At 34.8% G+C, this 25,415-nt stretch overlaps 1 protein-coding gene across 4 annotated transcripts in view; it reads left to right on the top strand.

Annotated features, from left to right (window-relative positions):
- Cadps2 (calcium dependent secretion activator 2) overlaps positions 1-25,415 on the top strand; it is a 512,216-nt gene that overhangs the window by 127,096 nt on the left and 359,705 nt on the right. For all 4 annotated transcript variants that reach the window (XM_026388720.2, XM_026388719.2, XM_026388718.2 and 1 more), the window contains exon 2: positions 2,772-2,885. In XM_026388720.2, the coding sequence (XP_026244505.1) occupies positions 2,772-2,885 (114 nt within the window). The remainder of the gene's footprint in view (positions 1-2,771; positions 2,886-25,415) is intronic.

The following is a 25,415-nucleotide window of genomic DNA, read 5'->3' as shown; positions in this document are numbered from 1 at the left end:
AAGTTGAGGAAGTTACTTTCCCTTCCTAGTTTGCTGGTAGTTTTTATCATGAATGAATGCTGGACTTTGCCAAATGCTTTTTCTGTATCTATTGATATGATCATGTGATTTTCCCCCCTCTTTAGCTTGTTAATGAATGCTGGCTTATGTAAATGAATTTTTGAATATTGAACCACTCTTGCATACTTAGGATCAATCATAAATGGTTATGATATGTAGTTAATTTTATACACTATTTGATTCAGTTTTCTAATATTCTGTTGAGGGGTTTTATATCTATATTCAGGTGATATACTATCTGCAGCTTTCTTTGCTTATGGACTTATAGATTTGCAGTTATTAGTAGAGAGATCTTTCTTATACTAAAGGAAATCACTCATGTTTTCTTTTAGTTCCTTTATACTATTTTTATAAGTTAAGTTTTAATCAATCCATACTTGTTATAGTGCAATTTATTTTTCCTTCTGGACAACTGCCTGGTCATTCTAATGCCATTCTTTGAATGGACCACCATTTACTATTTTGAGATATTCTATAGGCATTTTATAGAACATTTTTATTATCTTTGGGTCTATTTCTTAAGTCTCCTCTATCAGTCTCTGTCTTTTGGTGTATTATAAAGTTTGTTTTGACAATGCAAGTAGCTTTTAGGAACTGCTTTCTGACTACTATGCTCAGTACTATATTTTAATTTAATGTCCCTTCTCTGTCCCTATCTTGCATATGTGGCTATATGGATTTCTTCTCTATACTAATAAAGTACCCATTTATTGACTCTATATTACATAATATTTGATGCCATTTTATGTCTTAAATGTAACTCTAGTATCTGTTATTTATAAAAGCTGAAGCCTAATATTCAGCCAGGTGCCTCTGGCATGTTTGTGAAATATTCCAGTTTTGTTGGACTTTTCAAGAAGGTGGATTTGCTCAAATCTCCTTTTTTAAATTCATATCCATGAATTTTTCACATCATAATTACCAAAATGTAACACAGTTACAACAACTGAACTTAAATGCTGAAAATTATTTAAGTTCCATTATTTTACCCAGACACTTGCCTTGCCAGGTGAAGCCCTTCTCAGTGATTCCCAGGGCTTGGAAACAAAATGCTCTCAGCTGCCTCATTCTCAGCAGTTGCTGTCCCAGTCCATCTGGTCCCTTTTGTGAACTATGCTTCAATTGCTAAAGACATGGGCTTAGTTTTCCTTGCTAGTAAAGTACACATACAAAGGGTCCCTGCTTTCATTTTCTTCTTACTGTAGAAATAGATATTGTAACATAATGGTGATGTTCCTGCATTTCGGCTTGGTTTAGCTTCCCCTCAAATAACCTTGGTAAAGAAATGGAATGGTCTTCTCTCTTCACTACCCAGAGCAAGAGGGGTTCCCCCCCCCAAACACCTGGGTAAAATGGGACACTTCTTTATCAGTTTGTTACTACCAGCAACCATTTCTTTACAAACTATCTTGTTTGTTAGACTCCAAAATAAAATCCGTGTTTTGAAAGAGCTTTTCTCCCTTATATCGGAATGGCATTTTAATAAGCCTTTTGAACAGATTTAAACTTATTTCACATCAGCTTTCTTTTCTGAAGCCAAGTCATACCAGTTTTGTTTAGCTTTTCTAATCCTTTAATCATTTTATCCTCAGCATGTTTCCAAATGCTTCACATTTCCATAGATTCCAGAACTGGTCTGAGTTCTTTAATAAAGCCTGATCAGGATCGAATGAAATGGAAGGATCGCTCCTTTGCTGTTATGTATTTTGAGGTGTATTATTTCCAAAATGAAATAGTTAAGCAACAGCACAATGCTTCTGCATGGCCCCATACACTCCTCATGGCATGTATGTCCCCATAGGATGAGCATTATGCATGAGCCTGTGTAGCTACACAGAGATCTGTGCTGAAAAACAGTCTGTACTTGGTTTGATGCTGTGTTCCTGCTGTCTTTATTTAAATACGTGGTTCCTTCCTTTCATTTTTCATTGAATCCTACAAATCAAGTAGTTGACCCTGCTTGTTGTTGATGACTAGAGGGCATGGTTGGTAATCATAAGCCATTTCTAACCCACCACCCTCAGTAATAACTATAGGAGCTAGACCCCAGGTGAGGCAGTCTGGTCACAAATTTATATTCCCTTTCCTGGTTCACACCTCCTCCCCCACTGTGCTTAGAGATGCACTCACTGCCCACCTGTTGTCTCTGTTTTCCTTTGGATTTGTCTCCTTCTCATTGCTCCATTATCTCCACTCTGGCACTGAGGTATATTTGTTTATAGAATCCAAATTTCTGGTACTCAGTAGTTTCTTCCAGAAGATTCTGCAAGGATCTTTTATCCTTTATAGGCTTCCCACTTATTACCTCTTCTCCAGTGTATTGTCCACTTATTTCCAAGAATTCTTGCCTCCTCTATTTTATTTGTTTAGGACAGCTGGCGATTCAGTACAGTAGTTAATTTCCCAGCCAAAGTTTAGATTTTTCCCTGACTTTTTGCAAAGAGGCTGGGATACTAATTGCAGGCATTCTGTCTTGGTAGAAATTTCGATTCCAGTTCCATATCAGGATCTGGGGTATGTGGGGATGTACCTTGGAAACATTTTAAACTTGACCCATAGTTACAAGTAAGAGAATATTTTAGTTCTATTTGTTTTTACCATAAAGCTAATTCCAGGTGCCAAATCTAATATGTAATTTAACTTTGAATAATCATTGTATATGTCATACATTGGTTCATTTATCAATTTATGTCCATTTTTTTTTCTTGTAGCTTAACAAACAACAACTACAGTTACTAAAAGAACGGTTCCAGGCCTTCCTCAATGGGGAAACCCAAATTGTAGCTGATGAAGCATTTTGCAATGCAGTTCGGAGTTACTATGAGGTAAGTTTGAGGAGCTTTGTTTTTGGCACTTTGCTGCTTTTTAAACATTTTTTTCATGGTTTTCTCATTTTAAGAAATTTAATGATAGAAAGTCTGAGTTTGCAATCTTCTCAAAAGCATTGTCAATTCTATTTTGCAATTTAAAAAACTCTAATTCCACAGCCTGGTTTTGAGAGATAAACAGAATTGGAAATTATTCACATCTTTTGAAAAGTAGGCTGTTTAGAAAAGTCTTCTGGCGGTGACTGATACAGCTGAGTATAGCTATCTTTAGGTCCACATGTCTAAATTATCCTTTTTAATCAGGATTTCAATAGTAAGTTGCTATCTTATACCATTTTGTCCCCTAAGCATTATAATAATTAAGGCCAGTAACTAATTTTAAGAGGATAAATGGAACTTTATTTTCTTCTTGAAGGAATAATACTACTAATACAGTCTTGCTCTTCTGCTTTTAGCTTGTGACTCATTGGGGATTCTCTATGGATTTCCTATGAGCACCAGTTTTCACACATGGTCATTAACTACTTCATTGAGTTGCCAATAGATGTTAAGTTTAAAGAGTTCTCTTTTGTTCTAAGCATTTCAGAGGCCTTAGGAGAATAGGCTACTTCCGTTCTATAAACACTCTAGACCATTCTGCTAAAGAAACATGTTAACATGCAAACATATATTAGACTATTTTAAAAAAGGAAAATGGTACCAAAAAAAAATGGCTTGAGCTTTCCTGAGGCAGGGATTGTTTTTATGTGAAAAATAAAGTAACTGGATGTTACAGATGCTTGGAGGGGTTTGTAATCCATGAATGGTATGCACTAGAGGTTACCTAATGCCCCTCCAGAGAGACTTCTGTTGGCCTATGCCTTGGTCTCAAGATGAAGTCTGGCTTACCAAGTGTGCATCTGACACATATCTGTGGAAAAAGTGGATACACTTTCTAAGTAGACCTTGACCGGAATATCTTATCAAATGTATGATCTTCCATTTCATCTCAAGATTCAAAGTCTGAGTCTTGCTTGATGAAATCTTGCCCTGAATCTTAAAAGATGAGATGTAAGATCCTACACTTGCATCATGTGATAAAATAAAAGTCAAAAAAATCTGTATTCAAGATAAAGAAAATGAAACTCAAAAAAGTAATTTGTATAAATACATGTAAATATTTTAACGAAACAGCTCATTTTGGGTTTTGGTAAGTGTATCATGGCACTGTAAGATGATAATATTAGGGAAACTGAAATTGGGTGAAGGAAATGAGAGAGTACTCTCCACTATCCTGGTATCTTTTTGTAAATCTAAAATTTTTCCAAAATAAGTTTTTTTTTCCTTTTAAAGTAAGTATAGTACAATCTGAACATAGTGTAATTAATAAAAGGCATAGAGAAGCTGTGCTTATATAATATTGTGACTCTAATGATAAGAGATTGTATCCCCAATGTATTATATCTGCTGATCATGTTCTCTTCTGGGCATTATCAAGTGATTGATAGATAGAGACAAGTACAAGGTGATCAGGTGTGTGGCATATAATATTTGGTTACTGGAAAGAACTAGAGCTATTTACCCCGGTCACAGATAGGCTTTCTGTTGAACATGGTTCAAAAGCAAAATGAGGACTAAGATGGAAACTGAGGCTGGTAAGATTTCCTTTCTGTTACACAAATGATGTTTTTTGAGTGAGTCTATGAAAAGCCTTTTTGCATTTTGATATTGTAGGTCTTTATATTCTATAGACCCTTTAGAGTTATCTGGGTCTAGGAATGTAGCTTAGTGATATGAAAGGCCCTTTGTTTAATACCCAGCACTGGAGAAGAGAATGAAAAAGTCATCTGTCTGTTCTTTATGTTTGTGGTACCTTCAGATATTTGATCTACTTTACTCCTCTTTAATACCTGGAATCTTAGTATGAACCCCAACATATATTTCTTTTTATCCACATTAGATGATCAAAAACCTTTCTTCATGGTAAATAATTTCTTTTAGTTAGGTCATGCTAGAATTAGATTTTTCATGCTGATTCTAGGCAAAATTTTCTTAGAGGTGTGTGTGTGTGCATGACATTTATCAATTTTAATATGTATTCACCATGGATACTATTCAAAGTATATACTATAAAGTTAAAAATGATTTTTATATGACCATATAATTTATATTACAACCTTTTAAAATGTGTTACATACAATGAAGTAAAGAGAATAATAAAGAATTTTTTAAAATTCCATCAATTTTTGTGTGTGGGAGTAATCAGGGATCGAACACAGGAGTACTCAACCACTGAGCCACATCCCCAGCCCTATTTTGTATTTTATTTAGAGACAGGGTCTCACTGAGTTGCTTAGAGCCTCAACATTGCTGAGTCTGACTTTGAACTTACAATTCTCCTGTCTCAGCCTCCCAAGTCACTGGGATTACAGGTGTACTCCACTGTTCCTGGCTCATCAATGTTTTTTATCATAGTTTTACACATAGTTAGAAAACAATGTACCCAAACTTCTAAACCACCTAATTAGGCAGACATGATGGTAGAGAAGGATCTGAACAGGAAAAGAAGAGGGGGGGAAGAATATAACATGCATAATTATTTATTGAAAGCATGCATAAAAGTTAGCATTTACAATTTTATGGCTGCAAATTCTTGATAGATCCTACTATATATTCATTTATTTTAATATTGCTGTTTTTCTCTTTCTTCAAGCATCTCACTGTCCAGAAGAAGACATAAAATGACCACTGATTCTATAAGTTTTTTTTTCTTTCTGGTCATATCTTTTATTGTTTTTGTTTTGCTTTTCATTTTAGAAAACTTCAGCTGACTTTGAGGATGGGTAAACATAGCTTTATTGCAATTTGTTATTTTCCAAGTTTTCTTCCCATCAGATAGCTACATATGTTTCCTGAAATTCAGGTGGACTTCATCCAAATACAGCAAATGACAGTGTGATTTATAATGGATATGTGGAAAAGTAAATGGCTTTTCTCTTGAAGATTTCCAAAAGACAGTATATAGTTGCTTACCAATGGTTTTCAGCATAATAGAAACTTTCAAGTTATCATACAAAAAAATGGATATTAGACCTTTTTTCCTCTTTCTTGTGTGTGTGTGTGTGTGTGTGTGTGTGTGTGTGTGTGTGTATGTGTGTTGGAAGTGGGTACCTGGCTTTGTTTACAACTTTTTAGATCAGATGTGTACTTTTATTATTACTTCCTTATGTTTGTTCTCTTCAGGTTTTAGAGAGTAAATAAGAATTCCAGTGGTTTTTAATCTTCTAAAAATTAACTAATTAGTGCTGGAGTTGTACTTCAGTGGTAGAGTGCTTGCTTAGCATGTGTGAGGCACTGGGTTCGATAGGAACAAATAAATAAAGTAAAGGTTAAATTCTTAAAAAAAAAATTAACAAAGTAGGACACAGCATGTTGCTCGTGGTAGAGAGCTTGCCGGGCATAGATGAGGCCCTGGGTTTGATCCACAGCACCACAAAGGAAAAAAAAATTATCAAAGTAACATTAAAATAAGTCTTGATACAACAACACCATCATTCCATTTGCTATTCAGATCTCCTGCTGTTGAATGAAACAAATGAGGAGGCTTTCAATAAATTAAAAAAATTATTTTGAGTGGTTCTTATTTTATTATGAAATTTATAACTAATTATTTTCATCTAAAAATGGAACTTCAATTTTGGCCCTTTTATTGCATATTGTTATGCAAAATGTAGTCAGATTCTAGAGCTCAGAAGTTTTCTGCTTGAACATTAAGAACACTTTAAAAAAGAAGTAATGTTTAAATTAGAGAATCTAAGAAATAGTAAAAAGAAGAAAAGTTTATATAATAGTAAAGCTGCTCTGAAAATAATCCATTATGAAAAAAAGAGGAAAAGAAGACAAATATTTTCTACATAATTCCAAGACCTACAGACAACTTATTTTAAGTGTTTCTCTTGTGTGATTATGAAACTGAACTTGTTTTAAGCTTTTTACATAATGTTATGTATTAAAGAATTAATATCAAATGTTTTGCATATATGTGGTTTTAGGTAACTTCTTTAGGTGCTCCTTTCTAAATGTGATTTAATTTTCTCATCAGTAGACACTTAAATTTTCTTCTTTTTTTGTGTATTAAAATGATGAAAGGATCATTCCTATTCTTAAATTGATGTTGAAGAATTTCTACAAACTGTATAACTGGGTAATGGGTGATGAGCATTGCTTAAGCTCTTCATGCAGATTACAAATTGCCTGGAGAAAAGCACTAAAAATTTATGCTACTACAGCAAAAGTGTGCTGGTTGTTTTCCTGTGTATTTGGTATTATCAAAAAGTAAATGCCAACCATTGGATTCACTCATTTCTACTTTACTATTAGTGATGTTTCACATTTCCAAGTTGTTCATTTATATTTCTTTTTTTTATGAATTACTTGTTCACATCATTTGTTTTTTTCCATTTAGATATTCATCTTTTAAATACTGATTTATAGGTGGTGTTTACACACTAAATAGACAACCCTAAGTTAGGCTATGGTTATTTTCTTCAATTTATCTTTTGCCCTTTGCATTCATTTGTTATAAATTTTCTTTCCTCTGATATTATTTTTTTGGTTCAGTAAGAATGAAAGGAGGTTCATATTCTAGGTAGAGATTATTCTCCATTTGATTTTCTTTGGATTCTATTTTCTTGTTCATAAATCATTGCTGACATTTGTTTAAATCACATTTTCCCCTCCCTCCTTATTCCAGCCACCTCCTCTCTTGAATTAGTAGGGCTCTCTATAACTTGGGCTCCACCAAGAGTCATGTGTTGGTGTGACAGAGCCACTGCTGTAGGTCTTTCTCCCCATCTGCAGAAGGAGGGGATGACCTGTAAAGCTCTCCCCAATTGCACAAGTCTGTGATTGTTAAAATTTGTTTCTGGGTTATTCTCCTTTGCCTTGTCTGAAATGCTCTTGCAGCTCCAAAAAATAAAAAATAAAAAAGGGACCACAGCTTGATTCTATACTTTCAGCATAAATCTTATGATTTTTGGATCTTTATTTATATTTGGATCTTTATTCATATTTTTTGTTCCTAACCCTAACCTCAGCTGTCAGCTCCTTCCTAAGGAAACGGGGAATATGGCTTCAACTTCCCAGGACCAGCAATCACTTTATATCATTCCTTTTCATGCATATAACTCTTTCCCTAACATTACACCCCAACCCAGTATTTACTTAAAAATCAAATACAGTTGTTTTTGGCTTATGAAAACCAAGAGCCTTTTTAAAAAGCATTTTTTTGTTATTGTTGTTGTTCTGGTTATGTAACTACCTCGCTTTTTAAGATTTTATACGTACAATGTGTTAGTCTTCTGTGTGCAAACTAAAGAGAAGAGTGGCTGGGAAGATCAGCATTAAAATATTTTGATGAAAATTTCTTGTTATCATTTTACTTTGAAATAGAAAGATTTACTTTTCATATTTCAGGGGATGTTTGGCCTGTCAAAATCTCTTTTTAAACTTTGAAATAATGCCACGGAAAAAGCCTGATTTTTTTTTCACAGTGAATTGATGATCCCTAAGTAAACCAAGATTGGCAGCCTGTGGCAGGAGGGGATAAAAAAAGGTCAACACATTCATAAGTGAAATCCAGTAACCAGTAATGAGAAGTGAGGTTTTAAATTTGCATTGAGCTCTGCAGGTCACATTGTGTTTGTTATTTTTGATATTAGCTGTTTTAGCTCAAATCACATTTTCTTGTAGTCTAACGGTGGCATTTGAAATTAAGTGCTCTGTAAGAATCTGGAAAATGTATTTTCATATCTCAGATTTCTATTTTTATTTAGGATATCTGGATCGATGTTGCCTGAGTGTTCTTGATGGCCTTCATTTCATGATGAAGACTGGGCGAGAAATATACACACACACACACACATATATATGATATGTGTATCATATATATATATGATATGTGTATCATATATATATGATATGTGTATCATATATATATGATATGTGTATCATATATATATATATGATATGTGTATCATATATATATATATGATATGTGTATCATATATATATATGATATGTGTATCATATATATATGTGTATCATATATATATATCATATGTGTATCATATATATATATATATATGAATTTGTTTTCTTGACAATAGTAAATCATATTTTTTGAGCATTTTCCTCTTATTTCTTAATGCATTTTTAGAAAAACGAAACTAAGACCGTGAAGTTTTCCTGCCCTACCTAGAATATTTGTGGCTTAGGGGCAGAGTTAGTTCTCTACCTACCTTTTCATCTCCTTTTTTCTTGTGCTTCTGCATTCTTATCACAGGGAATGCTCTTTATTTACAGGTAGGTTGTTCACACCCCCAGTTTAGTTAGTGATTCTGAAATTCAACCAAGCTAAGTAGCCACAAAAGAAAAGAGGTACATTCAGGGGACTTCAGAGTAACATTCCCTATTCCCAGAACCAAGGAGGGAGGGAATGCTTGGTTTAGGGTTAACACATTGGCAGATCTGAGATGCTTATCTTTTTTCCCAACTATGCCATAGTCTTCTCATACATTGGCCTGTTTAAATTCAGGAAGAGTTCACACACATTTTGCTTAAACAACCCTTTTGTGCAAGTGTTTGTAACTATCGGGCTGTCAGACACTCCTGGTTCTTTAAAATCTGCCTCTGCAGAATCACATCCTTCTTGAAAGAAAACTGCAGGTAGATGCTTGGAGGACTATCTGAGCAGTGTCCCTACTAGGGCTTTCTGATAGGGAAATCCATTTGGTCACAGATTCTATTATATAAGATTAGTCCTTTAATCATCAGGGAAATGCCTTTTGATTGTAAGCGTCTTTCTTCTCGAAGTTGTTTAGTCTTATTTATTTTACTTTAATAATCATATAAGCTTAAGGTTAAGCTTAGATATTCTTTGAATATCTAAACTTGGTTATCTACCTCACTAAGCAAATGCTTCCTTATGTAGTTTTATTTTCCTGTATCAGAAAGTTCTTCCTTATTTTAGAGTTAATATTTTCCATCATTGCTCTAGTCATTGTTTCTTTTTCTAGGTTTCAGGGGCAAATGATCTATTCTCTTGACTCTGTGCTCCTGGAAGTGTCATGACGTTTTCTGCTTGCTCAGAAGTCACTCTTCAGTTAGTTAAATGCATTTCCTTTGCTTATCTTCGACCACATTTAATCAACTGGCCTTTTGCTCATTAGGCTTCTATTTTTAAAGTATTTAGATGTTTCTTTGGTTTCAGTAGAGAGATCTTGAAAGAAAACCTGTGTATCCTGAGAACAGGCACAAGGGGTGCCAGTTTCAACATGGTGGATTTAAAGCTTTTTATTCCCTTAACCATAAAGATGGAGGGAATAAGCTCCTGCAGAGCACGAAGTGCAGCATGCCACACTGTGGCTAGCTAAGATTGTCATCGATCATCTCTTTCCTATTACGTTATTGGTTTAGCTTATAAAATTTAATTACTTTTATATTGATTGTCATCAAAATGTTTACCCAAAAGACCTGTTTTTATGCAGCACAACATAAAACGTATTAAGACATAGTCTCTATGCTGTTTTAAGGAATATTCATTTTTGTTGCCATAGGGGTCCTACATATCATTTTCATATGATCAGTGGGAAAAACGTTCTTTTGCATAGAAATGCAGGTTTGTGATAGGAGCTTTATTTAGACTGATGAGCTGGTGAATGACTCCAGATTTGTTGATAGTTGTTTAGGAGATGCCCACTATTTGAACAGACTTGGGGATAATATGAATTGTGTGTACATTTGTGCCATACATAGGCACACATTACACATGAGGTATTCTCCAGGTGCCCGCCAGGTTGGTGTTCTAGCTTGCTCATAATAGTGTGTACTATAGTAAAGTTTAAGAGATATTGCCAGAGTTCCCAGCCAATAAATAAATAAGGTAAAGGTATTGTGTTCAACTACAACTAAAAAAAAAATTATGCAAGGGAGGACCATAGTAAGTATTGGAAGAGAAGAGGTGGCTTCCAAGAGCAGCTGCTAAGTTGCAATTTGCATTTGAGTTTTAAATTTGGGATAGAATTCAGGGGGTCATAATTTCAAGTAGGAGAGCTTTAGATCTTTATTTTCTCTAATTGCTTGTGATAATGAACATTTTTTCATATATTTGTTGATTGATTGTATATCATCTTTTGAGAAGTGTCTGTTCAGGTCCTTGGCCCATTTATTGATTGGGTTATTTGTTTTTGGTGCTTAGCTTTTTGAGTTCTTTATATACCCTAGAGATTAGTGCTTTATCTGATGTGTGAGGGGTAAAGATTTGCTCCCAGGATGTAGGCTCTCTATTCACCTCACAGACTGTTTCTTTTGCTGAGAAGAAACTTTTTAGTTTGAGTCCATTCTATTTATTGATTCTTGGTTTTAATTTTTATGCCAAAGTAGTCTTCTTAAGGAAGTTGGGGCCTAATCCTACATGTTGGAGATCAGGACCTACTTTTTCTTCTATTGACACAGGATCTCTGGTTTTATTTCTAGGCCCTTGATCCATTTTGAGTTGAGTTTTGTGCATGGTGAAAGATAGGAGGGGTTTAATTTCATTTTGTTGCATATGGATTTCCAGTTTTCCCAGCACCATTTGTTGAAGTGGCTATCTTTTCTCCAATGCATGTTTTTGGCACCTTTGTCTAATATAAGATAATTATAATTTTGTGGGTTAGTCTCTATGTCCTCTATTCTCTACCACTGGTCTACCAGTCCGTTTTGGTGCCAAAACCAAGCTATTTTTGTTACTGTTGCTCTGAAGAATAGTTTAAGGTCTGGTATAGTGATGCCACCTGCTTCACCATTCCTGCTAAGGATTGCTTTAGCTATTCTGGGTCTCTTATTTTTCCAGATAAAGTTCATGACTGCTTTTTCTATTTCTATGAGGAATGTCATTAGGATTTTGATCAGAATTGCATTGACTCAGTATAGTGCTTTTGGTTGTATGGTCATTTTGATAATATTAATTCTGCCTGTCCAAGAGCAAGGTAGATCTTTCCATCTTCTAAGGTCTACTTTGATTTCTTTCTTTAGGGTTCTGTAATTTTCATTATATAGATCTTTCACCTCTTTTGTTAAGTTGATTCCCAAGTAATATTTGTTTGTTTGTTTGTTTTTCTGATATAAGGAGACTGATTCATAGTGGGATAGGGAGAGGAAGCATGGGAAGAATAGATGAAATCTAGATAGGGAAGAGGAGTAGAAGGGGAAGGGAGGGAGCTTGGGGTTAGGAATGATGGTAAAATGTGATGGACATTAATATTTAAAGTACATGTATGAAGACACAAATTGGTGTGAATGTACTTCATATACAACTAGAGATATGAAAAATTGTGCTCTGTATGAGTAATATGAATTGTAATGCACTGCACTGTCATATATAAGTAAAAATTAATAAAAAGATCTTTATTTTCACTAAAGTTAGTATTCTCTTAGTTATGAAGGTAAGCAATAAACCACAGCTCTATTAGTAGTTCCTGTGTCTTTAGCACCAAGAGAAACATATCTATTTCATATCACATTACATTTCACTTTAGATATCTCAAAACACCACTGATGTTGTTGAGATAAAACTATAATGTACTCTTGATTGGGCAGGCTCCTTCTTATATTTTGTTATTTAATGAACTATTAAGAGAATGTTACCATAGCACAAACTTGTTTTTAAAAATATTTTTATACCCCATCTACTGTAATTCATTTCTCTCTTGTTTTTTTTCCCCTTTCCCCTCACTTCCTCTTATATGTAATTTTGTGTAACAAAGGAGGGGAGGAGAGAGGAGGGGAGGGAAGGGGAGGGGACAGGGATAGTAGAGGATAAGAAAGGCAGCAGAATACAACATGCACCAGTATGGCAGTAGGTAAAAAAGTGGATGTGTAACTGATGTGAATCTGCAATATGTATATAGGGTAAAAATGGGAGTTCATAATCCGCTTGAATCAAATGTATGAAACATGATATGTCAAGAGCTTTGTAATGTGTTGAACAACTAATAATAAAAAAATAAAAAATAAATAAAAAATAAAAATAAAAATATTTTTATAAACATTTCATTTTAATTGCTTTCCTCTGTAATCCTCTAGACTTCATTTGTGTATTTAAAAGCATTATCCTGAGAAGGTTTCCCCAGACTTCATCAGGGTATCAAAAGGTTCATACTATAAAAGAAAGTTGACAATTTCTGACTTATAGCATCACAAAGGCTTCATTTGCAAAAGAAATGGTTTAAATGTGGTGTGTTCATGGGGGGGGGCAGGGGGAGAAGGTGAAAAATCAAGATTGATCTTATTTCTATATGGGGTTTACATTACAGATCTGTATGACTTCTGGAACTTACTTAAGCTCCCTGTACTTTGGTTTCTTCATCTGTAAAATAGGGATAACATACCTGCCTCCCAAGGTAGTTGATGATTATACCAATTAATAAACTTTAATTGCTAAGTGCAATGCTTGAGCTAAATGGGATTGGCTATTATTATTACTTGGAGTTTTGTTTTCCCATAGGGATTTGTGCAAGTTAGCATTTCATTTATATAGTATGTACTGCTTTCTCATAACCTTGGCTCTTTCAGTGCAATCTTGGTCTATATGCTACTGAATATATAGTGAATGCTAAAATAGTCTGTCAGTTCAAGTTAAAGAGTTCAAGTTATTATATAATCATTTATTTAAGGACTAATGAAAAAACAGCTCAACTATGAAGATAAACAGGCAAGTTTTAAAGAGACATTATGTATAAGCATTTAATTATTAAAATTGTCCTGGCCCTATATAAAGAATACAAAAAAACTTAACACCAAAAAATCAAATAATCGAATCAATAAATAGGCAAGAGAACTGAACAGACAGTTCACAGAAGAAGAAATATGATAAGTCGACAAATATATGAAAAAATGTTCAGCATCACTAGCTATTAGAGAAATGCAAACCAAAACTTAACTGAGATTCTATCTCACTCCAGTCAGAATGGCAATTATCAAGAATACAAGTACCAACAAATGTTGGTGAGGATGTGGGGAAAAAGGTAAACTCATACATTGCTGGTGGGACTATAAATCCTTGGAACCACTCTGGAAAGCAGTATGGAGATTCTTCAGAAAACTTGGAATGGAACCACCATTTGACCTAGTTATCCCAGTCCTTGGCATATACCAAAAGGACTTAAATTCAGCATACTCTAGTGACACTGCCACATCAATGTTCAGAGCAGCTCAATTCACAATAGCTAGGCTATGGAACCAAACTTGGTGCCCTTCAACAGATGAATGGATAAAGAAACTGTGCTACATCTACACAATGAAATATTATTTAGCTATAAAGAAGAATGAAAATATGGCATTTGCCAGTAAGTGGATGGAACTGGAGACTCTCATGATAAATGAAATAGGGCAGTCCCTAAAAACTAAAGTCCAAAAGTTGTCTCTTATATGTGGATACTGACTCACAATAGGTGGATTGGATGGGGGAGTGGGTGATGGGGAAAATGGGAAAGACAGTAGAATGAATTGAACATAACTTTCATATGTTCATATATGACCACATGACTAGTGTAACTTCATATCCTTTACCACTGCAAGAATGGGAAGTTATACTCCATGTATGTATGATATGTCAAAATACATTCTACCATCATATATAAACTAAAAAAAAAAATTGCCTGGCCAACTTTGCCAGCTTAGAGAGTAGTAATGACTAAGCCCATAGCCCTCTTTAAAAATTTTTCTTTTTTAGTTGGACAGAGGACTTGAATATGCTTGCTGGTGTCTATCTCAAAATAAAAATATTATATACATAGAAATTGACACAGAATTTTTCATGAAGCTATGAAACTTAAGTAAAATTAATCATGGTAACATACTTAGCACTATACCTCATATATATTTTGTTCAAGTTTTAGTTTGAATGGTATGAAAGTGTTAATATTGACCATTTTTGATGTACCAAAAATGTAAGCTTCATGTCAATAAATCTAATAGTGTTCAAAACAGCAACAATGAATTCTACTTGACATCTCTTGAGGTGATTTTTTGTGTGGCAGTGATCTGAACCAGTTTCAGTCAGTGTCTAGATGATTCATTTTCATGAACATTAAAGGAGGTATATTATTTTTTAGAGATGTATTAAAAGATCCTCAAGAAGCCCCTATATATGCCTCTATGAGGTCATCTTTTACACTTATTTCTTTACAATTTTTTTAAAATTTTATATATGACAGCAGAATGCATTACAATTCATATTAACATATAGAGCACTTTTTTTCATGTCTCTGGTTATACGCAAAGTATATTCACACCAATTTATATCTTCATACATGTACTTTGGATTATGATGACCATCACACTCCACCATACATTTTTTTTTAAAGAGAGAGAGAGAGAGAGAGAGAGTGTGTGTGTGTGTGTGTGTGTGTGTGTGTGTGTGAGAGAGAGAGAGAGAGAGAGAGAGAGAGAGAGAGAGAGAGAGAGAGAACACTTTTTAATATTTAGTTTTTAGTTTTTGGTGGACACAACCATCTTTGTTTGTATGTGGTGCTGAGGATCGAACCTGGGTCACACGCATGCCAGGCAAGCGTGCTACCACTTGAGCCACATCCCCAGCCCACCACCATACATTTTTATTTTTTAAACTTTATTGTTGAAGTATATTTAAGAATATACATTTATAACAGTATTAATATTGTTTTCTTGTGTTTTTAATTTTGTTTCCAAATACATGGTATGTCTTCTCAAATCACATTTAGAAATTAACACTGCTATTTAATGACATGTTTTCACTATGGTATGCCTTTATTGTGTTTGAAGCAGTTGACTCTAAAATGACTCATAGGATTGATTGACACCTTTAGTATGATAATCATAATTATTCTATTTCTACTCAGCCAATATTCAAATGTTTGCTTATTATGGAGAATTGGAATAGTTCCATGTACCAGAAGTAGAAGACATCCACAAAGTGTTTAATTCAATCATAGTGTTTAGGAAATATTACTTTAATAATTCTAGTTTTATATTGCAAGAACTGTCCTTTTTGAATAAGTTCTTTCCTCTTTGAGATATGTTTTGTTTGAACTTGCATTTTTAAATTATAGCAAATATTTGCAAAGATGTAATTTTTCTTTCCCTAATGGCCTTTTAATCTGTGTAAGATTTTGATGAAGCATTATGTGATGATGATCTACTTTTGTGATTTTTGTTTTCAGTCACTTTGGAATATATTTAATCCTTTATATACTGCTGAGATTTTAGCTTGACTGCTGAATTCTCAGCTCCAAGAATTTCTTTGTTACATAGAGGAATTTAATTCCCCTCCTAGCTAATCTTCTACTTTACTTATAAAATTGTATGCACATCTCATGGTGTAGCATGGACAGAAGGTGCTAAAGCAGCAACGATTATGTAGATGGATGTGAAGAACCCTTCAAGGGGAAAAGTATTAAATGTACTTAACCTCTGTTCCTGGGTTGGAAAGAATAAAGGAGCCCTGTCTCCTCTCCACCCCCACCCAGTATGCCTGTGTTTTTTAAATTGGCTTCATTGCATGCTCTAGTGCACTTGCAGGTGGCAGCCCTGGTGTGAACTTGGCCCCCTACTTTCTCTAACAGAAGGACAGACAGAGGAAGTGGATGATTTCAGCAAGCTCCCAGCATAGAGGAAGGGTTGTGTGGGGGGTTTTCCAGCTTGCTTTCCTCATACTCAGAGCTCCTGCTCCAAGCCAGCTGGCCCCCTCTCTTTCCCATATCCTTTCTCTTCCTCCTCCTCTCCTCTTTGCTGAGCTGTTTGTTTGCATCAGTCAGGCTGATCCCTCAGGATCCTCTGCAGTGACTAGTGGCGGTGGTTGCCTTCTTCCACACCAGGAGACCCTGACTTTCCCCTGCCTTTGAGCAAATATTCAAATAGGGCAGAGTTCATAAAATGTGGAGGGATTTACATTTCAGCTTTTCCTTTTCCATTTTCTTCAAAATGGTCTATACTTATGATGGTATAGGATGGTGGTCTTGGAAAGTTTTATTATCAAAACTGTAATTAGCAAATGGTTATCATCAATGCAGCAAGTCCTACAAAAGGTTGGCATGTTAACCCATTTTTCCATAAATGAAATGAAGTACCTGAAGCTGGGTAATCTGTAAAGAAAAGAGGTTTATTTAGTTCAAAGTTCTGGAGATTTAGGGGTATGGCACCAGTATGGGCTCTGCTGAGGGCTCTATGGCAGGTGGTATCATGGCAGGAACACACTGAATGGAGAGAGCATATCACTGACAGTAAGGCATGGCAATGGAGGCACCAGGCTCGCTCTTCTCATAACGACCCTTCTTGAGAAATAACTCAGGGCCCTGTGAAACTACCTTGATCCTTTCCAAGGTCAGTGTCCCTGAGACCTAGTGACCTCCCACTAGGTTCCACCTCTTAAAACTCCACCACCTCCCAACACTGCCACACTGGCAACTAAGCTTCCAATACATGAGCCCTAGGAGTGCACACTCAAACCATCACTAAACCAGAGCAGCCAGGTAGGAAGGAAAGTAGGATACAGTCTTCTCCGGCCATTGATTTTAGAGAGATTATCTTTGACTGAGAAACAGGTTCATTTATTGCTTCTTTTCAATTTTATCCTGAAGCAGCTGATGGCCAGGTTTTTGTGTTCAGTGTCCTCTAAGAGGTCAGTGGTCAGGACTTCAACTTCTCTGTTCTAGGTTATGTGGTTCTTTAAGTGTCATGTTGTAATGTTGGAATTGTAAAGTCCTCATCCTGGCTTTTTCTGATCAGTTCCCTGCTGATTTTTATACCCTCATTTCACTAAACTTCCTTAATTTTTTAGCCATGGGGAAAAAAATCCCATGGTTATCTGAGAATGCCATATACAACTTTTCCTATTCTAGCTCTGCTACCCTTATTTGCCTGGAGAACTCTACATTCCTCCTCTTTTCCCTCACCTCTGTCTGCATGCTTTCTGCCCTCCCACTTCTTTTCCATGATTTTTCTATGTCAAAAAAACTTTCAGATCTATAGAAATACAATGGAGAATGCCCACACAAAGGTCTTTAGAAAGCTTAAGGTGTAATGTTTGAATTGCATAATAACAATTTTTGAGCATATAATGTTTAAAGTTTCCACTGAATTGAACTATAAATGTATGTGTGTGTGCATACGTGTGCATACGTGCACATGTGGCCTAGAGGAAACAATGTGGAATATATTGCTCTGTAAGACTTAAGTATGATTTCAGTGTTTTTTCCTAGAGTTTTACTAAATGAAGAAAATTATTATGCTCTCTTTTGGATGCATTCTTAAATTTAAGGCCATTAGCTAAAAGATGGAAGGGATACGAATATTTCAGATATTAAATATTATATACAAGGGTTTTCTATGTTGAGGAGTCCTTTGCTCTCTCTCTCTCTTGAGCTGACTTCGTTTTTACCTTGGGAATGAAAGTTACTTGTTATACTTTTAGTTCCAAGATAACTCTCAGATAGAAAAATCCAAGTGATATCACGTATAGGTAATTTGTGGTGAGTATTTATTTGGAGAAAAAAGTCCTGCATATATTTATTTTAATGCGGGTGCATTTTATAATGTTTGTCGAAGTTTTTACATGGTTTTATTCATTTAGTGTTCTTATTTGTTCAAAATTTTTAAAAAACTTAAGAGTTATTTATTTATAGTCTGCTTTTTGTGTGTTTGTATCCTCAATTTACACATTTTTAAAGTTGCCAGACTACTGAGGCATTGCAACTAAATATCTGTCATCCTTATTGGCAAGGTGGGACTACATAGAGAAGCAGAGATAACTTCTTAATTGGGTTCTGACAGCCTATTTGAGAAATTAATTTGAAATGATAAAAAGTGATAATGTCAAATATGTTGAAATAGCTGTAGAATCTGTCATATCCTGAATTTCAAATATGAATGTAGATAATAGATATATTAGGAAGTCTTATCACACTATAAAAAGAGTTTTGTTTTGCCATTTAATTCATTATAAAGTTCCTTTAAGTGGGAAATTTTATCAGGATATTGAAAATCAGATATGTGTGTGTCACAGAGATTATCATCATTGGAAATATTATTGTGTATTCTAATAGAATTGAACACAAGTTCATATTCCAATTAGAGAGTAAAATCCTCTCTTATTACCTTGGGATTCTGTATTTTCTTTTTTTGGTTTCTAAATGAGTTTTCCTCTTTCTGGGACTTCTCTCACTTCCTACCTCTCCTAGGAAGCACAGTATTAGAATAATTAATGCCCTTGGTTCCTGTTCACTTTTGATTGCCTGGTGGATGAGATTAGAGGGAAAATCAGGCATGCCTTCCTTACATTTAATGCTTTCTGCTGCTGGGAACTTCAGTGCCCTCTGGTTTACTAGACTGTTAGCTTACAGTAGGCTCACTATGGGAGTAGGGTTGGGGTGGTACGCACCTGCTTTCTGGTAATGACCTGAGTAGAAGGGTGGTGACCTGCCTTGTGGAGGGTGAACCACCCATTTGGGGTGACCTGAATGGTAGCACAGTATGTATACCATTGGTAATACCTGAATGGGGTCTGCCGCAGGCTCTTTACATAAAAGAAATATTTCTATATCAACGTTTATGAATAGTCAGACTGAATGGATAGGCTGTAAACATATATATTACTTCAAATCTTTTAAGTAGTTTTAAAAATTTATTACAAATATTTCTGGGGTACAGTATAACAAAATGTATGCATGCAGTGTGGAATGACTAAATCAAACTAATTAACACGTTAACATATCTTTCACCTTGCATACTTATTTTTTGTGAATGATTTGAGAATATTTGAAATTTACGCTTCAGCAATTTTGACATAGCCAAGTTTTGTTTCTGCTCTCAATGTGCTGCAAACTTATGACGAAAAAAATGAGTTTTTCATATTGAATTGTAGATTATGGCCTTTAGTAAAATTTGAAGAGAAAACTATGTCACTATTGCTTCTGTTAGGGTCTGGGTCGACAACCTTAAGCTTTAGTTGTAGCTTACTGAAAACCAACCATTTGGAATTTTACTTTGGAACATTGTACCAAAGTATGTGCTTGGCTTTAAATTGTACTCTTTGCTTCTTTTTTTCTGTTGTTTTGTTTTAGAGCTATGGATTGAGCTTTATACCAGGTAAAATCTTGACTGTGGCAGACAGTTGCAGCCATTTGTGTCCAAGGGAAAGGAGGTCTGTTTCAAAGGCGAGTTATATACTCAGTATCTTATCCAAAGGACTATGACATTAGTTTGGACTATGTGTGAAAGATAGTGTCTTTTTGTGTTTATTTGTTGCTTTTGAATAGCAAGACACAAATTCCATGTGGGTTATCAAGAAAGCAAACACCATCATCACAGTTCCACCAACTGGGTTGTAGAGGGAGAAACCTTATTGAGGATATGAGATCATGAGACTTGACCAACTGAAGTAGAGCCTGGCTGTGGAAGACTGGAAGGATATTACAATGTTTATGATCAGTTTAGGATTAAAATCTAAGATGTACGCAGAGTTCCTGTATATCAATATGAAAAGGCAACTGATCCCTGAACAAATGAATAAAGAATATGAATAACAATTCCAAAAATAGAAAACCTGAATGACCAGTAAGCTGTTTTTCATACTACTATAATAAATTGTCACCAACTGAGTTACTTAAAATAACAGAAAGAAATTTTTCTACAGTTCTGGAGAAGTCTGAAATCAGAGTGTCAGGAGGACTTCACTCCTTTGAGAATTTTCCTGAGGAGAAGCCTGACAGACTTCTCTTGAGCTCCTGTGGCTGTTGATACTCTTTCACTTCCTTGGCTTGTGCTAGAAACTATAGTGATGTATCTGTAAACCAAGGGACACCAAAAATTGGCAGCCTCTGAAGCTGGGAGAGAAGCTATGAGAAGATTCTCCCCTAGAGCCTGCAATAAGAGCCAACACTACCAGAACCTTGATTTTGAACTTGTAGTCTCCAAATCTGTGAGAGATTAAATTCCTGTTGCATCAAGCCATCCATTTTGTGATACTTTGTTACAGCCGCTTTAGGAAATGAACATACTTCCAACATGTTTTGTTAAATTGGGTGACAAATGCACAATTGTTTCATTTCATTTTTCTTTTTACAAATATTGCATCTTAAAAATATTTAAAAGCAAACCACTATTTTTGACTCTCATATAATTAACCTTTATAGTGGATTTTAGGAATAAATAGGTGTATGCATAATTGGCAAAAACAGAGTTCCAAAATTTATAAATGGAATCATAGCTGGTGCTTGTTGATAAACCCCAAAAGTACATTTCCCTAATAGGTCAAGAGTTTAAAATAATTTTTAAAAGTCGGGGAATTAACTCACTATGGAAAATATTTTATTGGCCAGTATTCAATGTGGAAAATAATTATATATCTGTACCTACTCATAGAAAAACAAAGATACTTGGGCTTTGAGCCATTCAAATAAACATAATTTGGGTCAAATCATGGTTTATCAACTTAACTAATTGTATGATTATCTAGCATTACTTGGTTCCATTTTGATTTTTTTAGTTTCTTGAGTGAGATTCTAATTGTATCTGTGTCATGGCATTATGGTGAATTTTAAAGTAGATAAGACATAAAGTGCTAAATACCAAGGATTTAGTAATGACTTAAATTTAAATTATTGATACCATTTCATTTATTGATTCTTAATTTTACTTCTGTGCTTTAGGAGTTTTGTTGAGGAACTCAGTTCCTAAGCTGACACCATAGAGATTTGGACCTACTTTTTCTTGTAGTAGGTACAGGTTCTCTGTACCTAATGCTGAGGTACTGGTCCACTTTGAGTTGAATTTTGTGCAGGGTGAGATATATGAGTCTAATTTCATTTTGTTTCATATGGATTTTCAGTTTTCCTAGCACCATGAAGAGGCTATCTTTTCTCCAATGTATGTTTAAGACACCTTTGTCTAGTATGAGATGATTGTATGTGTGTGGGTTTGCCTCTGTGTCTTCTATTCTGTACCATTGGTCTTCATTTTTTGGGGGGTGCTAATATTATGCCATTTTTGTTACTATAGTTCTGTGGGATAATTTTAAGTTCTTGTATTGTAATGCCTCCTGCTTCCCTTTTCTCACTGAGGATTGCTTTGGCTATTCTGGGCCTCATTTTTCCAAATTAATTTCTTGACTGCTTTTTCTTTCTATGAAGAACTTTGTTAGAAACTTAATATAAATTGCATTAAATCTGTATAGTACTTTTAGTATTATTGGCACTTTAACAATATTAATTCTGCCTTTCCAGGAGCATGGGAGATCTTTCCATCTTCTAAGGTATTCTTCAATTTCTTTCTTTAGTGTTCTATAGTTTTCATTGTACAGGTCTTTCACTTCTTTCATTAGATTTATTCCCCAGGTTTTTTTTTTTTTTTTTTTTTTTTTTGAGGCTGATGTGAATGGGACAGTTTTCCTAACTTCTCTTTCGTTAATTTATCACTGACATACAGGAATGCAATTGATTTATCAGTGTTAATTTTATATCAATAAATAGGACAGTATCAAACTAATAAGCTTGATATTATTAGTTTGATTTCCAGCAAAGGAAACAATCAAAAACATGAAAAGAGAACCTACAGAATGGGAGAAAATCTTTGCCACCTACACCTCTGATACAGCATTAATCTCCAGGATATATAAGGAACTCAAAAAACTTAACAATGAAAAAATAAATAACCCAATCAATAAATGGACATGGAAACTGAACAGACACTTCCCAGAAGAAATATGATACATCAACAAGTATATGAAAAAATGTTCAACATCACTGGCAACTACAGAAATGCAAATTAAAACTTCACTGAGATTTCACTCCAGTCAGAAGGGCAATTATCAAGAATTCAAGTAACAATAAATGTTGGCGAGTATGGTGGGGGAGGGGAGATACACTCTATACACTTCTGTGGAACTGCAAATTGGTGCACCACTCTGGAAAGCAGTATGGGGATTCCTTAGAAAACTTGCAATGGAACCACCAATTGGCCTAATTATCCCACTGCTTGGCATACACCCAGTGGACTTAAAATGAGCATATAATGACACAGCCACACAAAGTTTTTATAGCAGTTCAATTAATAACAGCCAAGCCATGGAACAAACCTAGATGCCCTTCAACAGATGAATGAATAAAGAAACTGTGTCACATCTGCACAATGGAATACTACTCAGCCATAAAGAAGAATGGAATTATGGCATTTGCTGGTAAATGGTTGGAACTGGAGACTATCATGCTAAGTGAAATAAGACAGTCCCCAAAACCCAAAGGCCCAATGTTTTCTCTGATATGCGGATGCTGACTCACAATTGGCAGTAGGGAGGGAGTAGTTGAGTTCACAGGATTGGACAAGGGGGTCTGGTGTAGGGTAGGAGGGATAGGAAAGGGAAAGACGGAGTGAATCAGATATAACTTTCCTATGTTCATATATGAACACACAACCAGTATAACTCCACATCATGTACAGCCACAAGAGTGGGAAGTTATACTCCATATATGTATGATATATCAAAATACATTTTACTGCCATGTATAACTAAAAACAGAAAAATAAAGCTTTCATTATTATTATTGGTACCATTTGCATCATGTGTTATTTTTATCCAACCAATTTTAAGAGTGCTATACCTAAAACATTAGCTAGTTCAGTTTATAAAAACACTATACTAATCCCCTTGAGAATAAATAGTCTTGTGAATGTCAGTGGATTTTCTTCCTTACCTCTAGTAACATAACTTGCATACATAGTTTACTTTGAACCACAAACATGAATAAGCAAAATTTGTGTAACTCAGTCTCTTCCGTTTATCATGGATTCTTTATATAACTTTTTCAGTGGCCCTAATACTCAATGTTTAAGTTTCATTAAATGGTTGATGAGAGTAATATATTAAAGAAATTTACCAAAGAACTTAAAATGCAAATGTAAGTAAAGTGAGACATAGAAAAATCCAGCCAAAAGTTTAAGACATTAGAAAAAAATCCAAAGCAATAAAGAGTATGGAAGCAGCAATTACTGTGCTTGCTTTATACACTTTTAGGCAGAGACTGCAACTCCTATATTTTCAAATTAAATATATAACTTGGAATATCAACTCTTTAGCTTTCCTAACCTGTTATATCTTCAGTATAACCTCAGTTAAATAGATACCAACTAGAACAGTAGTAATTCACTTCTAGGTCTTGCCTAGAACTGTTTTTTTTTTAAGTCAATTATGCACTTTTACTTTTTTACATGTCAGTTGCCTCCTCTTTTCTCTAAATCTCAGATTAAATTTTGAGTCATTGGTGACCTGAAAGTTCTGCTTGCGATGTGACATGAATTAGTATTGTAACAATTAGTTGGTAAAACAGGGCTCTTTGTCAACATATTGAAGAATCTTGTGCCAGAAGACCTAACCAAAAGCTTTTCTTCATTTTTCTAGTTGTTTGTTTTAATGGGAGGTCTGTGGGCGTGCAGGAACAAAAAAAGAACTTTTGTTTGAAGTTGGCCTGTACCTTTATAGTGAGCTCTATTTTCCTGCATTCTTTAAGATAATCATGAAATATTTTTCCCCCAATAGGCAATAAACTATCAGTTGTTTACCTGTAGAAGTTAACAGGCATTTATATAACAGATCACTGGTGAGAAGAATGAATGTTATGTGTGAAAAAGCAATAACAATATTGCCACCTATACCTCTGATACAGCATTAATCTCCAGGATATGTAAAGAACTCAAAAAACTTAACATTGAAAAAATAAATAACCAATCAATAATTGGTATATTAGCATACAGACTCCTTTAGAATTATAGGATTGAGAGCATCCCTTAAATACTTTGACATCATTCTTTTCTGTTAATAAGCAAATGATTAACACTATGAAGTATAGATAATGATGGGTAGCCTAGTGGCAGTTAGCACGTCTGCCTATATAGGACCCAGCCAGTGGGCTAAGTGGTTTAATTATTGTATATTGTTTCAATTAATCCCCATAAGAATCCTAAAAATTTGTTACTGTTATTATCTCTGATTCATGAAAGAAAACTAAGTTATATAATTTTAGGTAACCTATCCAAGGACATAGAACTAGTGCATTTACCAAATTTAAACCCAGAGAGTCAAGCTTAGGGATTATTTAAACTTGTGAAATTCAGAAATTTCTATTCATGGTAAAATATAGGAAACTAACTTTGAAAAAAGTGTGTACAACAAAGATTGGCTTTAAGTATGGCACTTAAAAGCTCCATGAGGTCTGAAACAAGGAACTTCGACTATGAACAAATGCTCTGCATCAGCTGCTTTAGTTTCAGTTACATGAGATACATCAGGAAAAGTTGTACCTTGATGTATAAACTGTATGGTGAATAAACTGTACCACTTTGGGGAACTTTCGATCTTTCAGAATGGTGGGGCTGAAGGCTTGGCATCCTAAAATCCTAACCCTCAAGGTAGGAAAATTAGGAAGTGGAAACTTTGGAAAGTAAGTAGGTCATAGGGTAGAACCACTTAAATGGGATTAG

This window comes from Urocitellus parryii, chromosome 3, assembly GCF_045843805.1.
Source record: "Urocitellus parryii isolate mUroPar1 chromosome 3, mUroPar1.hap1, whole genome shotgun sequence".
NCBI classification, from domain to species: domain Eukaryota; kingdom Metazoa; phylum Chordata; class Mammalia; order Rodentia; family Sciuridae; genus Urocitellus; species Urocitellus parryii.
This window is presented reverse-complemented; position numbering and strand designations above follow the sequence as displayed.